General features: G+C 41.9%; 1 protein-coding gene across 8 annotated transcripts in view; it reads left to right on the forward strand.

The window, feature by feature from the left end:
- The window catches only part of BCOR (BCL6 corepressor), a 74,334-nt gene that overhangs the window by 22,643 nt on the left and 35,938 nt on the right, over positions 1-15,753 (forward strand). For all 8 annotated transcript variants that reach the window (XM_031959422.1, XM_031959420.1, XM_031959425.1 and 5 more), the window contains exon 2: positions 15,173-15,299. In XM_031959422.1, coding sequence (XP_031815282.1) covers positions 15,214-15,299 — 86 coding nt within the window. In that variant the 5' untranslated portion in view covers positions 15,173-15,213. The remainder of the gene's footprint in view (positions 1-15,172; positions 15,300-15,753) is intronic.

The raw sequence follows: 15,753 nt of genomic DNA on the forward strand, positions 1-15,753 counted from the left end.
GCTTAAAAGGGAATCTCCATAGAAAAGTTTGTCAAGGGAAGAGTTAGAATATCTTAGGTACACATGTTAGAAGATCTGAATGAACAAATTTCAACTTCTAAAAGCCTTTTACTTCCTATTTGTTGCCTTTTGTGAAAGGGAGGGGAGGGGACATTCCCTTCCCAATTTTCCTTAACAAATTGCAGTTTTGTTGGCATGGCAGAATATCCTATCCATCCATAACAAACTCTGGAAAGGTTCTTTGGTCCTGTTTCTCTAGTCCTGGATATTCTGCATTTATGCTTGGTATCTTCGAAAAAGTAAAATGACTAGAAAAAAGAAAGGACGTTTTTAGTACCTCCTTTTGAACTTCCATCCTACTACCTCACTGGTCATACTCCTCCCTTAGCTTCGTTTTTAAGGGTTTCATTAAGGAGTGAGGAGACTTTGTGAGGAGTAGAGCTTATATGAGGGAGGAGGCAGGGGAGCAAAGTTGCTTTTGGAATTCAGTCACCCTTGAAGTGTTTGTTAGTCGTTTCTATAAAGTAAGGTGTGCTTCCAGTAGCTTCCCCCATCCCCTTAACCTGGCAGATATTACTTGGGAGTATAATGACTCAATAACCTTGACTTCCCAAGGGTAAGTACAAATAAAAATTAGGTTTTCTGTTGTGGGTACAGAAATAGTGGAATGGGAAAATTATTCTGAAAAAGTGGCTCTTCTATCAGCACACCCTCATTCTCCAGTGTTGGGGAAAAGGAGACTATCTTAATTTATCTTTAATTTCTTAAAGTTTAGCATGTTTTTCACATAGCAGGGATCCTAATACCCGTTATCATAAATAATATAAATATTGCATATTTATTTATAATAAATTAGTCAGGTTTCTGTTTTGTCCCTGACTTGGTCCAGGAGAAGAATGTAGCCTTAACCTAGATCGGACAGGTAACCCACAGAGTTTACCTGTTAAACTATAGCTCCAGATAAAGCTCCAATCCCAGATTCTATCAAGGGCAAGTTTGTCTGCCTGGATATCTTTTTGCTATTGTAATGAAATACACTTACTTTTCCTATCACTGTTTTATGGTTCAGAAATGACTCCAGAGAATATTGATGTCTTCTTTGGAGAGTTCTCTTCAATAATTGGGAGAGACAACAACAAAGTACAGAGATATAAAATTAAAGAGATTAGAGAAAATCATCAGAAGAGGATGACAGGAAGTAGAAGTTTGAGATGATTTTTTTGTTTGATGGTGAATTAAGTCCTAATGTTGGGTGAGGTCTTTGATTGGGTTTCCAATAACCTGTCTGGGGAATTTTTTCTTGATTTATCTGTATATATATATGAAGGAAGAAATCCTATCATTAGAAGAAAGACCTGGATTGTATGTAATGAAGCTAAAGAAGTAAGTCAGTGTGATCAAATTTCCCACTTAGTTCCCTTGGGAGCAGTCAGCATTTCACTTATGCTACACTTTGGTTCTTGATTCTCAGGGGATGGCAGCTCTGAAACAAGAGACCTCTCCTCCTTTCCTCATCTTTTTCCTCTTTTCCCAAATGCCTTTGTGTGGAAGGAACTAAAGTTGCTGTGAATTGCTATTCTGTCTTTGGAAAGAATTTCTTTGCAGACATTGTTTTGTGAACACTAGGTACATTTGTTTGTTTAAACCAAGCCAGGAGTTCTTTTCTCACTCTCTCTTAAAGGCTATACTTAGGAGTATGCCCCTATCAGTATGATTTTCACTCTATGTGAGGCTCTGGCTAACAGGCCACAACCAGTTTTACTTTTCTGAAGAAATCTTAGCCTTTGCATACCAGGTGTCCTTGGACCTGTGGGTTGATTTTAGGGAGAGCAAGGGAGAAGGATGTAGAATTGTCAGGGTCATTTTAATATGTTTTTATTTTTCAGCCCTCAAGAGCAAATTGGAGTTATGAAGTCAGAATTGATGTACCTCTCTTGGTCTACTTTTAAAGCGATATTTCTTTAGATAAACTCCTAGGCATTTAACAGTTCTGTACAAATATAAACTTGAAATAACTCTAGACATATGTCATTTAGGAAAGAATAAGTGAACTACAGAAATGTCCAAACTATGTAAATCCTAGAGTAGTCTGCTCTCCCATAAACACATTACAAGAGCCAAGACACTTCCAGTCAAAACATCATTGGAACCAGCAGCCTCTGTCCTTCTTATTTATTATTTTATTAACAGCATTTTACATGGTATTTAACAAGTGTGGCCTGCCTGCTTTGTATCATGACAGAATAAAGGCAGAAAATAGATGGGGGAGGGTTAGGAACATTCCCTCACTTTCTAATTTAAAAACATTCCTTAGATTGGAAGGACAAATGACAACCTGGCACTGTTGTGTCAGAGGAGTTGTTTCTACTACCTGTAGGTAGATAGAACAAACTAGTTTCTAAAATGCCTAATAAAGAAAGTAAACCATTACTTTAACAGTTCTACCCCCCCCCCAAAAAAAAACAAAAAAAACAAAAAACCCCACCAAACTACAGAAGAAATATGTAGGGAGTTGTGTTTTGTAAACAAATGAAATTTTGCAGTATAGTTTTTATTTTCTTAACTATCACGGGAAGCTGGGTGAGTTCCAACATGCTCTTCTCAATAAGTTATTGGTTATTCTCTGAGAGACTAACTATTTGCCTGATATCTTGCTGGAAAGTTTATAACGAAAACTAATGCCTTTCTTAAGTCATAAAACGAGCCTTGTGTGATTATTTAATTAAAATCTATTTAAAGACCGATTAGGCATGTAATTTGCACTAATAATGACGATTATGGAAATGTTCAACTTAACAAAAAAAAAATCATAAAGGCTATGTTTTGATCAGTGGGGCGACCAGTAAGTGTCCAGTGAGTTGAGCAATTTCTGAGAGGCAAGGCATCAAGCTTCTCTTGAAGATTTCCAAGTCCTACTTTCTTAAGTTGCTTTGTAACAACAACAACAACAACAACAAAAAAAAGGAAAATATTTGAACTTAAAAAAAATTCTATTTCTGCCCTACATTGATGTGCTTTACAGGTATGTGAGAATGAATAAACTTTACCTCCATGTCAAAACCCCCCTTTCCCCTCCTGTGTTTTTAGGACAGTTTGAATGGATCCTTTCCAGGAAGGAAGAAAGTAGTTATAGAGAGGTGATGTATTGCAAATAGACAGGAGGGACATGAGGATAGCTATGTTGCTTGAATAATCAGCTGTAGTAAACATGATTGTCGTCTTTATCCTTAGGTGGATGGTAGATAGATGGGGGTGTCCCCTTGTCCAGAGAGACCAGCCAGCTGCAGTGGTTGGTGTCTTAAGGCACTGAAGGCAGACACAATGCTGCTGTTGTTGGTTTGATCTCTAACTGTGGATTGTTAGTCTGGATTTAACTATGTGGTAAGGGGGAATGTGAAGGCTGTTTACAGCTAGTGCAAATAATGTGACAGCTGTTGGAGCTCTAGCAGCCCTGCGCCTCTTCTGCACTTACACAAAGCTCTCACTATGGGAGTAGGGAAGCAACCCCTGCTGCAGTAGTCACAGCAGCAACAAGCAGAGTTGATTCAGTTTGTCAGAGCCCTGAACAGGGAGAGTCTGAAACTCCATTGATATATTTACAGATTTGGGACTTGTTTTGTCTGAGGTAGAAAAAGATGTTTATTGTATGAGAGTTGAGTTGAATGTCACTTTTTTTTTTTTAAATAAGTTTCACCCTTATATCTCTAAATTTGATTGGGAAAGGAGTTTAAGCTTAAAGTTGGTCCAGGTTTCAACTGCTTCTTGATAGTCTGGAAGGAAAAGGAGAATTCTTTTCACTTTAGGATATAAAGTGATGAATAAAACAACTTTAGTAGGAAAGCAGGTGTATTTATCTGTTGGATTCTCTGGAAGTTGAAGGTAGAGGCTAAGGAAGGTCCTCTCAGTCAAAGTAAATTTCTAAACAAGAATATCATGCAGTTAGGTGTAAGTATGGATGTAGTCATAGGAGACTATGGGACTCCTATAAATTTCACTCCTTGTAATTGTTTACTGAATTGTAAATGCAAGTATGTACATTTGCATATACTAAGGATGGTTTTGGTTTATAGCTTTTTTTTTTTTTTTTTAAATTGCCCTTTCTCTGTCTTCCCTTTTTCTCTCTTGAAAGGTTCCTCCCTTCCATGACCTCCTAGCAAAAAAACAAAAAAACTCAAATGAAGTAGAGGTGTAATCCTGAAATCTGCACAGGATACCACCCACTCTGTGACATATTAAACTATACTGCACACTACCACAAACCTTCCACTGAATTACTGGTACAGAGCCAAAGCACTGTTGAGTAGTCAAAATGAAAAAGCGGTTGGTTCAGATACATCATTCAAACCAGAAAGTGTTCTGCTGTAGCCATAGCTGCCTGTTTTGCTGCTTTTCTCATCTCTCCAAACTAAAATCTAATGTACCAAAGAACTGAGATGTGTCAGGATGTTTCAACTTATATAGATTCTAGTACCAAGTCAAATCCTGTGGTCTCCCAAATCTTGATCTTTAGGCCTTCCAGAAAATGTTTTAAAATTGGCTTCTACAGTTTTAAAATGATTTCCAGAATTAGTCAATCCTGTTAGCACTAAGTACAAGACCAAAACTTGCATTTGAAGTGATATCAATCCAGCTTCAATTCTGTAAATCGTCTAATGTAATCTATATAAGATGGGTGCCATTTTCTGTAGGAATGTTGCTTGCGAAACCAGTTTCACCTTGGCAAACAGATAAACAAGTCTCAATCTCCAAAACAGGCAAATTTTTTTTTTCGCCTTTCAAACCTCTTAAAGTAACCCAGCCGTATTTTCAGGATTATCCTAGTGCCTGGGAGGAGGAAAACTCATTGTCTATTTTTTTTTTTTAATTATTAAAGGCAAATGCAAATTACAGAAAAATAATTTTCTCTCAACGATATGCAATGTATTAGTCACTTGTTATCGGACTTGGAGGCAGACCTCATTTGCCCGCCTGCCAACTCACATCTGCTCAGAGCCGTTCTCTGAGCACCAAGGCATTTTAACCTTGGTGATGTAGTATCTTAGTCCCACGAATCAAACAGGAGTAATTAAGGTCTAAACCAGCCACAAAAATTCATTGGCCTCTAAATGTGAGTTGTTTAAAGTGCTCTGTTTTGGTGCTCCAGACTTCATATTGCTTTAAAAAGAAAAAAACAAAAAGACTGAAACTAAATTTTCTTTCCAAAAAAAAAAAAAAAACTTTTTTCGAACCCACTCGGTCTGTCTCCCTTTCCTCAAGTTGATAGATGTGGCCCAATTTTGTCAAAAAAAAAAAAAAGATGCAGAAGCTGTGGAAAACTTATTTTTAAAAGCAATGTAATGCCACCATTACCTATATAGTCAAATATAAATGAAACATTTCACATTTGCCATCAGAAATGTTTTTTTTTTTTTTTTTTTTTTGCACAGGGGCGGGAGCAGGTCACATTGGGATACAGTTGTAAGGTTGTGGTCAGTTTGGCTTATAAGTAAAATCGGAAGGCCTGGTTTTCCACTTGGCATTTTTCTTTGAAAACAAACCTTAGAGATGATTGGTGTTGCAATCTTTCTTTTCTCCCCCTCCCTTCCCCTCCCCTCCAGTCCCTTGTTGTATAAAGGTCACTAGTTGAATCTGCCCGGAGGGTTGAAACGTAGGGGGTCCACGTCCTTTGGAAAAGAAGCCCCTGCCCGGAACTTAATTAAGACGGGATTTCCAATACTCCAGTTTGGCTAGCCGCAAACAAAGGCCCCCGTAACTGGAGGGCCTATTTTGAAAAGCACCAACTTCCCGATTTCCCTGTCACATTCTGCAAGCTGTCTTGTCCAAACTTAAAGCATATATTTCCAACAACTTGTAAGGAAAAAAAAGACTGAGTGAAATAGCAGCCATTAAAATGACTCGACCTTTTTAACTATAGGTGAGCTGTTAGAGGCAGCGAATCTAGTTTAATATCTGCCTGGCTGCACGCCGGCCATTTGCTGAATAATGAGGGAGGCTGCTTTCTCCTCGGGAGTAGGGGATCGGGGATCATCATTCAAGATTCTAGGTTTTGGACGGCTGTGAACGAAGTGAGCTCGAGAAGCTCCTGACGTTTAGTAACGGGTGGTGTCAACTCAGTGCCACAGCTTTCTCCGGGGGTGGGGAGTGACGGGATATCGGGGTCAGGCCGTATCTGCCACGCTTAGGCAAATGTGCACTCCCAGGATCAATGCCTCCTGACGTCCTCCGGTGGCAGATTGCGGAGCCCCCTTTCCCAACCCCTCCGCGCCTCTGGCCCTTGGCTTCCCTGTTTGTGTGAAGGTTTTGGTTTTTGTTTTTTTTGGTGGGGGGTGGAAGGAGGAGGGAGTAAATCCAGAAGAATCGGAAAGAGGTTTGTGGTGTGTTGCCCTTCTCGATATCCTGCCCCGCTCCATCTCGGGGTGTGGGTCAGCCTCGAGCTTCGTTCCCCGGTTTTCTTCTAACATCTCCTTGCGCAGGGCATTGCACCTTTTCAACTTACATTGTAGACCAGCTTTCTATGGCAACGTGTGTGTTCCTCCCCCTCCCCAACCCCCATGAAACTTCAGGACTGCAGCAGGAGCAACGGGGCGGGCACGAGTGGAGGAGTGCATGCCTCTGCGGCGGTTGCTTGCTGCCCGGAGCTTATCTGGCCAAACTAGCTCGCAGGGAAAAAAGCCAGAGGTCGCGGGCGCTGGGAGCTGCCGGTGTGCCTGCGAGTTTGTGGGACGGCCCCCCGAGGCGGGTCGGGCGCTGCAGGCAAAAAAGGGTTAAATTGGGGGCGGGTCGGGGTAGGGAAGGCCCGGGCCTGTCTCTCCCCGAGACTTTGCCCGGGGTATGAAACGTTGGCTTAATTACCTGAAGTGCGCATTAGCGTCAGGCTCATCGCCTCTGCCCTTGCAGATCTCTCGGCCCGGTCTCCATCCCTTCCCCACCCCCCACGGAGAAGCCGCCGCCGAGCCAGCCCCGGCGCTGCTGCTGCCGCCGCCTGTTGTCCTTGGCAGCAGCCGCCGCGGCGGAAACCTCGTGTGTGTGTGTGTGTGTGTGTGTGTGTGTCTGCGCGCGCGTGTGTTGTGTGTGTAAAATGGCGCGGCCGGGTTCAGCCCGAGAGACTTGCCGCGGCAAGGCTTAATCTCCGGCCTGGCCTACTGGGTCTCGGGGAGAAGCAGAAGGGAAATCCGGGGCGGAGGGGGAGGGACAGGGAAGCCCGGGAAGGGGTGGGGTCAGAGTCCTGGCTTGGGCCTGAGGGCTGGTGCTGGTTGCTTGTCTCTAATCAATTCAGTATCTGGGCGCCTCTCGTCTTCCAGCGACTGAGGGGTGTGTGGGGCGAGATGAGTCAGCCGGGGGGCAGGGGAGGGGAGGGGGAGTTCCATTCCCGGGGTTTGTCGTGGCAGAAAATCTCTTTGTTGCCGAGTGCAAGGCGGGGATGGGGGGGGAGAATGGTGAAGCATTTATCCCCTCCGTTCTTAGATGCTTGGGGGGGAGATGCTGTCACTCCAGCGAAGTTCAATAGCGGGGCCGAGAATTGGGATACTGACCTTCCACTCCAGTGGTCTTCTGCTTGTTTGCTACCTGTCTCACTCTGAACCCTGCTATCGGTTCCTTCTCTTCTCCCCCCTCCCCCCTCATTAAAAATGTTTTGAGTTGGTCGTCTCACCTGCTTGTCCCCAAGTGAAGGGAAGGAACAAATGGTCTGTCCTATCTTGTTATTAAATCCCCTCTCATCCCCCACTCATCTTTCACGCTGTTAAATTTATTACTGGGGGGGGGGGGAGCGCGCGCGAGGGAGCTGGGAACAGAAATATTTGCCCGGGGGGAGCATATGCTTAGGTGCCGCTGTGAGGCTTTAGGCAGGCGGAGGCGGGACTGACGAGAAGGGCGCACGGCCTCCTTCCCTGTCCCTGCTCTCCAGGCCCCTCGCTCCCTTCCATTTGTCCCCATCCCCCTTCCTCCTTAGGGCCGAGCTACGTCTGTCCGCACCTCTCGGGCTCGCGCTCTCCCTCCTACTAAGCCCATCGCGGACTGAGCTAGTGGGCGAGCCAGAGACAGATACACTCACGCACATCCGGGGGCGGGGGGAGGGGAAAGTGGGCCTGCGGGGCGGGGCTGGCGGCGGCCGCGGCGGCTCCAGCTGCCTCGGAACTGCACGGCAGCCGCCGCCGCCGCCGCCGCGTTTTGTTTACCAGCCTGCCGGGTGGAAAGTCCGGGTAGCCTCGCGCAACACGTGACAGCATGGGAGCTTCGGGACTTGGTGGGGAGGGAGGAGTAAAGGAGGACTGGGAGCTTTGCTCCCCTCCCCCTCCCCCCCAGCATTCCTAAAATAGAATCTTCATCACTTGCTCCTTTTTTTATGTTCAAAATGTATCGCTGTTGTGCATGACTCAAGAGGTATTTTCGAGATCGAGGATTGGGGCGAGCTCTAGCTGCTCGTTGTAGTTAGCTTTATGGTGATTAGGAATACCAAGGGATGGGTAAAGGTCAGACCTCCTCTGCTACGCCGTGGTTGCTGAGAGGAGGCTGCTTTGCTGCCGCCTTCTGCCTTGGCTTTCCGACTTTTTCTGTACTTCTCCCTTACCCCTCCCTGTGGGGCAGGAGGGTGGATCAGGGGCACGGAACTGGGGAAACTAACTCCGGGAGGTTTGTTTGTTGCCTTTTATAATCGAAGAATGGCAGACTAGTGGCAGCAGGGTTTCCTTACGGGAGGTTTATCTGGAGGTTAAAAAGAGAAGGGCATTTAAAATACTCCGGGCCAGAGTTTGTTGGGGTAGTGTGATAGCTAATCGATTGGAGGTCACAAGGGGACATAGGTGTGCCACACTCACTACACGGTACTGACCCTGATGCTTAACGGAAACGGACTCCATCCAAAGAGAAAAGGTGCTGAGGTTTGTTTAATGGTGAAAGGTACCTGCCTGGAGATAGATACTTTTTGGTTGCTTTTTATTTCAACCGTCCCCATCCTCCCTTATCTTTTTGACTTAGTCTGCTTCTGTGGGCTTTTTTTTTTTTTTTTTAACAAATCTAGAAATGATTGTTGCAGAAGCCTTGAACCAGAAAATCAGAAAGCCGAGGTAGTTTGTAGTATTATTTATTTCTGAAAACCAGAATTGTTTGGTTTTACCAGTTTTTTCTCCTTGATACCACTTGACTAGCATGATGTGCAGACTTCAACCCATCAGTTGTGCTGATGATCAGTCAGGGCTAAGGCTATGGAAATTAACTAGATGTCGGGAAGGTCAGATTGAAAATGAAGAGAGAGAGATGAAAGGCTCCAAAAGGAACCTGGCCGCTTGCTATGCTTTCTTCTGTAACTTCATTGTAATCCTCTTTCCATTTAATTTCTTGTTTGCCTCTTAGCACTCTCCCCCTCTTCCCTCTCTCCCCCCGTTTTTTTAATAGAGCAATAAAGACATCCTCATTTCAGAAAGTCGTTGTAGAGAGGTGAAGTTTGATGAAGGTTTCATCCTCCTGTACCTCTAAATGGCATCATTTTTCCAGATCCCAAATAAAATGTCATTTAATTAATACTTTTCTCTTTCTTGGCTCCAGGGCCTTTTCTACCTCCATTCCCCACAAAACTGGATTTTTTTCAGTGGATTTCCTGCATGCAGTTCACTGCTTAAAAGAACTTTTCTGCTAGAATCACAATAGGAAAGTCTCCCTGGTTCTTTTTAATGGATCCCCAAAAAGAGAGACCGAAACAAAACTTTGAAGAACAGATATTGTATGTGTTTGCATTTTGCAAACTTCTTTTTGGGTGTTCCATATTCCAGTGGCTCTTTAGAAACAGATACCAGCAAACCTTTACAGAATTTCATTTTTCTTTCTCTTTTAGAATAAAAAAGTGGAAAAAAACAAAACAAAAAATTCGGTTTTGCAAAGTTAATAGGTAGGGAGTGTTTCCTATTATGAACTTAATAAAATATTGTCATTCAAAACTTCTCCATCCCCCTATCATAACTTTTCTGTCTTCTTAAACCCCGTTGAGAACTGCAATCTGGTAAGACCCTCCCTCCATTTCCCTACTCCAGGCATTTTCACTAGTTGGCCTCCATGCCTGGAATGCTCTTCTCATCTCCATCTCCTGACTCCAAGGCTGGCTTCTAATTCAAGCTAACGTTCAACCTTTTATGGAAAACTTTTCCTAATGCCTTTCTCTGTTGATTATTTCCAATTTATCCTGTGTGTGGTTTTGTCTGTGCATTGTATTTTGCATGTTTTCCCTTCCATTTAATTGTGAGCTCTCCAAGGATAGGAACTTTTAACTTTCTTTGTATCCCTGTCAATTGGCAAGGTGCTTGGTACATGATAGGCATTTAGTAAATGTCTGTCACCCAGTTAAGTAGCATTTGGGCAGTTATTATTCAAACCATGATCTCTATGGAGGTTGTGAAAAAGTTTAAGGGTAAATCAGCCTCTCTTTACACATTACAGTGAGTCGGGTCTACCAAGCAGTTAGAAAACCTTCAAGTTCTTTATAAACATCAGTGTTCAATATGTTGTCTATCTCTCATTTCATTGCACTGGCTATTCCTGTAATGTATTTCCTTTACAGTTTGCTTCTTAGAAGAATCCTTTTTTCTCATTTCAAAATTCAGCTGTGGTGTACCATCTCTTTCTCTCTCTCCACCCCCCCCCATTTATTTAATATTTTTCCCAGTTACATATAATACACACTTTTTTTACCATTTGTTTTTAAAACTTTGAATTCTTTTTTCCTTCCTGACCCCCAACTCACATTGAGAAAGGCACATGTGAAGTTAAGCAAAATCTGATACCATCTTCTAAATCAGAATTTCTTAGTCTGTCAACATTAAAAATAAATATTTTTTATGACTGATTGGTTTCTTTTGCAATCATATTTCATTTTAAACATAATAAAACTTTTTCCTGAGAAGGGGCCCTAGGTTATGATAAGTCACAGGAAAAAAAAGTTTAAACTGTTGCTTTTATGAAACTTTTCTTGATTCATGACCATCTCTCCATAGTTATCTTTCCTTTGTGGGTGTTGTCTCCTCAAGTATAATAATAATATAAACTCTAGTGCAGTTAGTATTTCATTTTATCTTTGAATCTCCAACACCTAGAAAATCATCTGGCACATTGTAGTTGCTCAGTAAATGTTGGCTGATTGACATAATTCTCTGCCACCACACATTCCCTAGTGTTCCATGGGTAGTCCCCTGCATCTAGGTTGTTGGAAGTCATTAGTCAGCGTTATCAGTAGTTCTTGGTTGTTGTGGTAGAATATTTGTCAGAAGAAAGTATCATTTTATCCATGGACATACACGTGGTTTTTGCAAAGGTCAAACTATCAGTAAATCAATCAAGGAGCATTTATTAAGTGCATATTATGTGCCAACACTGCTAAGTGTTGATCCTACAAAGACAGATGTTTAAAAAAAAAAATAGCCCCTGCCCTCAAGGAACAAAAATTCTAACATATGACATATTCAAAGTGATGAATACTTGAGTAGTTTGGGGAAGGTGTGAATTATTAGTTCTGCAGTATCAGGAAAAGGTTTGTATTGAAGATGGCAATTGAGCTTTTTAAAGGAAACCAGGGATTGTGGAGTTACAAGGGAAGGGGGGGGATGTGCACTCTAACAGAATAGGAGTTGAAGCATTATATGTGAAACAGTAGGCTAATGTGACAGTATTAGTAGAGTATGTGGAGGGGAATAACATGCAAAAAACTTGAAAAGGTAAGGATGAGCCATGTGAAGAGATTAAAATTTCAAGATGAAATTAAAGTTATGAAATTGCCTAGAAAGTAATGAAAGGAGAGAATGACTTTATTGCCCTGTAGCCACACATAAATACGAAAAACAGATGAAGTGGGAAAGAAAACAAAATAGACTTTGGGGTTATGGGGGTGGCTACAAGATTTGAAAATCAGTAAGTACTTTGCAAAAGGTAAATCAATAGTAGCCTGTTCTAACAATCCCTGAACACTAGAATTCTGATTGTTTGCTCAGGGCAAGAAGAGATCTGCAGGATTTTCAGTGGACCTTTTCCCATCCTGCTTTCTGCTTTGACTAGGGAAGAAAGGAGAGCTTCAAGAGTTAAAAGTCTGTTGCTCGTTGAAATGAAATTATGGCTGGCAGTGGCGCCGCTGTTTGTACAACAGACCTCCACTTTTAAACAGTTCACAAAAAGTTCATTGGGGCCGGGGAAGATTATAAATATGTGTGCTTGTTGTATCCCACAGTACCATACAATAGCAGAAACACCCCCTCTTCTATTCCCCTTCTCAACAGACCTAGTACCTTAAAAAGAGTTCTCCAAATATTAAGGAAAAACCTTTATGCATTCTCTTGGAGAAAGAGAAAGCCCATTCTCTTGAATTTAAGTGTCAGTTATTGATAAGATAATAATACTGTATAATTTGTAGAAAGAGGCCAGGGGTAGCATGTAAGTGTGATGATTTTTAAAAACCTAGCACATTTCCCCTAGCAGCTGCTTTAAAGGACATATTTAAATATATTTAGAATCAGGTGCTTCTTATGCGAAGCAGGAACTGCTGCTTCCGCTGGGGGTGTAGAGGGTTGGGGAAGGGGAACACTAGGTAAGCTGAGTCTTGGGATTCAAAGTGTTTCCTGAGAAGGGGGTAAAAAGCTTAGAAGTCTGCTGTCTAGGCAAAGTATATCGTCCTAATGAAGTGGGAATTGAAGGAAATTGTAGAGCAAATTTAATCAATATGGATAACCAATATGGATAATTTTAGTAGCCCTTTCTCCCCTCTCCCCCCTCCCCCCCTCCTTAGACTCATAGGCTCCTTTTAAGTTTTTTTGTTGTTGTTGTTGTAGTCTGAATTGTTTCTTTTCCCCATTGGATCCTTGCCCTTAAATATATTGAGGAAAGTGAAGATTGCAATTTCTTTTCAGTGTTACAGACAGGATTTCTTAGATTTTTTTCTACTTGCTATTCTTTTTTTGATTGAGAAAATTTTACATGACCCTGAGTATATAGGTATATAAAATAGGCATAGAAATCAAACATTTACTGGTAAGTTATAACTTCAAGTTTAACAAACTTGGGCTAAGAGGGTTTTCACTATTCTAGCTTGATGCCCATTTGTTGAATAAATCTTAACAGCTTCCACGTTTCATCATTATAGACATCAGGAGAATGACATACTTTAATTCAGACATAATGTAGCTCTCCTAATGTAATCTCATGTTAATGATATTGTAATAAGAAAGCAAAGATCAATAGCATAATTCTTTTGACATTAACCTACTATTTTATGTTTTGTTTTCTAAGTGGGAGGGTTTGGGGTGTCTTGGATTCTAGAACCATCTCTCTAAACAACAAAACTTAGCTAGCTCCATACATATGAGAACAGTCAATTACTAAGCCTTATGAAAAACCCTAAATCCATCTTGCCAGGCTGGTGCTGCAGACCTATCAGCCTCATGAGCCTGTGCATCTGGAAATCAGTAAATCTGTCTAAGAAAAGTATTTTCCTGGTGAAATAACTCCTGAATAACACTATCCTATCTCATCTTTACAGATTTCTATTCCCTCTCATTGGATTTTTTCTTTTTTTCATTTCCACTGTCATTTTTGAGTGATATATACTATTCTGGGAATGGGAGTAAAATTAATCTACTATTAATACATATTGTTCTAGGTGTTGGGTGGGAAGACCAGATGAAAGACCTATCTAGGAGAAAGAAATTCAAAGGGATTTCCTAGCTTTTGGATTCCTCTCTTTCTCCCCTCTCCCTCCCATACACACATATACACACTCTAGTGAAATGTTCTCTGGGAACGTGTGGTGCCTCCAATCGACCTCATGCAATCTGGTCCCCTGCTCTGCTCAGTACAAATGTAAAAGCAATCATTTGCATATTTTTCAGGCTAACAAAGGAAGTGTGTCTACTTGTGAAGCATTTGGGCTTTCGGAAACTGTGTGGGTGTGTGTAAGGGAGAGAAGAAAGAAAAGTTCCCCCAGTGGTCACATAGAGATTATTTCACGGGGGTGACACATTTGTGGGAAAAATGGGGAGGAAGGAAGAGCCCAGGGATGTCCTGAGCATTAAAGGATTCCTACTTATTAACCCAGCATTTAGCAGCAGGATTCAGGCAGAAACTCAGTCAAAAGAAACAACTCAACCTCCAAAGAGCAATTAAAATCCTGCACTGGGATAAATCATGTGCTGTGATAATCCTGTTAATAAAATGCAGCTTGTTCTGACACTTCACTCATGCAGCAAACTAGAATTTAATGCAGGTAGGAGATGACAAGAGGAAATAAAAAGGTGAAGAGGCTTTCTTATCCTCTTTCTCCCTCAGTCTCTAGACTTCTCCACTTAGCTGAAGTCTGGTTCTCTTTTTGCCAGCAGCTCATTTGGGTCAGGACTGCTAATACTTGTGTTGCTGGCTAATGATTTCTTTCCCCAAGTGAGCAGATGTCATTGAATTGACTTGTCTCTCACCCTCAGCATCACTGAGGTGAAATAGCCCCAGGTTTGGTGCTTAATCTAATCTAGAGTAAGGGTGGAGGGTCGCTTGCCCACTTATTATTTTTAACCCTTAGATCTTTAAGTTACTCAAATGGCACCATTCGTGTTTGTCCTAGGCCTTAACTCTTAAAAAAAAAAAAAAAAAGCCCAGATATGTATGGGAGCTTAACTTCAGGACAAAAACCACCACAAACTGTAAGATGAATTGCATTTGCCCTCCCTGGGTTTCTGTGAAATGATTAATTATTAATGTTAAACTTTAATTGTATCCTTAAGGGGAGGAGAAAGGCGTGTTTTGGAATTTTTCTTGACTTCTTGTATCCACTCAGTCCCTTTTGAAGTATGTAGTAGTCCAAGTTGACCGCTTTTGTCATTTCCCCAACTCAAATGAAATCTCCCCCCCCCAAAAAAAAAAAAAAAAACTTTGTTTTTGGAGGGACCTATTTATGAGCCTTAATTTTATTGCTGGGTACTGAAAAAATTCCATCTCGTTTGACTTAGAAATGTCCTTCATTTCTTCTCTTTTCTGCTGGGTATCTGCCTCTTCTTCCAAGGCCAACAGCATACTATCTGCACTAATTTTGCATGTTATTAGTTACTTAAAGGGAGGCCTGCCATGTTGTCCTGTTTTCTACTTCCCTCTCTGAATTTTATCTCAACTTTGTGGTGGTGTTGTGTTTTTTGTTTTTTGTTTTTAACTTTCATAGCCTAAAACCGTGAAGAAAAGCTGCGCATATAAGAAGACGTCATGCTTTCTGCAACCCCCCTGTATGGCAATGTTCATAGCTGGATGAACAATGAAAGGGTCCGAATGTGTGGAATTAACGAAGAGAGGTAAATGTTCTAGTTTAGGTCCAGAGAGACCCTTTCCTAACCATTTCCCCCAAAGTGGTAGGATTTGAGCTCCTTGGACCTGATGCCCCTAGGTCCTGCCTGGAGGGAGGTACAAAGGGACTCTGACTATCACCTTACAGGAACCATAGCTTTCCCAAAAGGGGTGGGGAATAAAGATCTGCCTGTCTAGCCAGCAGCCTTTGATTTACAGTTTTAACAGGCAACCTGGCTCAGTGAAGCATTGACGCCCTTTAAAAGATTAGCCCCTAAAGCGGCCTTTCAATGCACTTTCATACTTAATTTATTATTTCATATTTATGAAGGAGAATTAATCCCAGTCTATATGCTGCTTTAACTCTAAATGTCAGGAGTGTGGGCCCAGGTGGGTTGGCGTTGGATATGGGTTTAAAACAAATAGTTTGCTCAGTAATAAACGGAGAAACAGCCACCCTTT

This window comes from Sarcophilus harrisii, chromosome 3, assembly GCF_902635505.1.
Source record: "Sarcophilus harrisii chromosome 3, mSarHar1.11, whole genome shotgun sequence".
In the NCBI taxonomy this organism is placed as follows: Eukaryota; Metazoa; Chordata; class Mammalia; order Dasyuromorphia; family Dasyuridae; genus Sarcophilus; species Sarcophilus harrisii.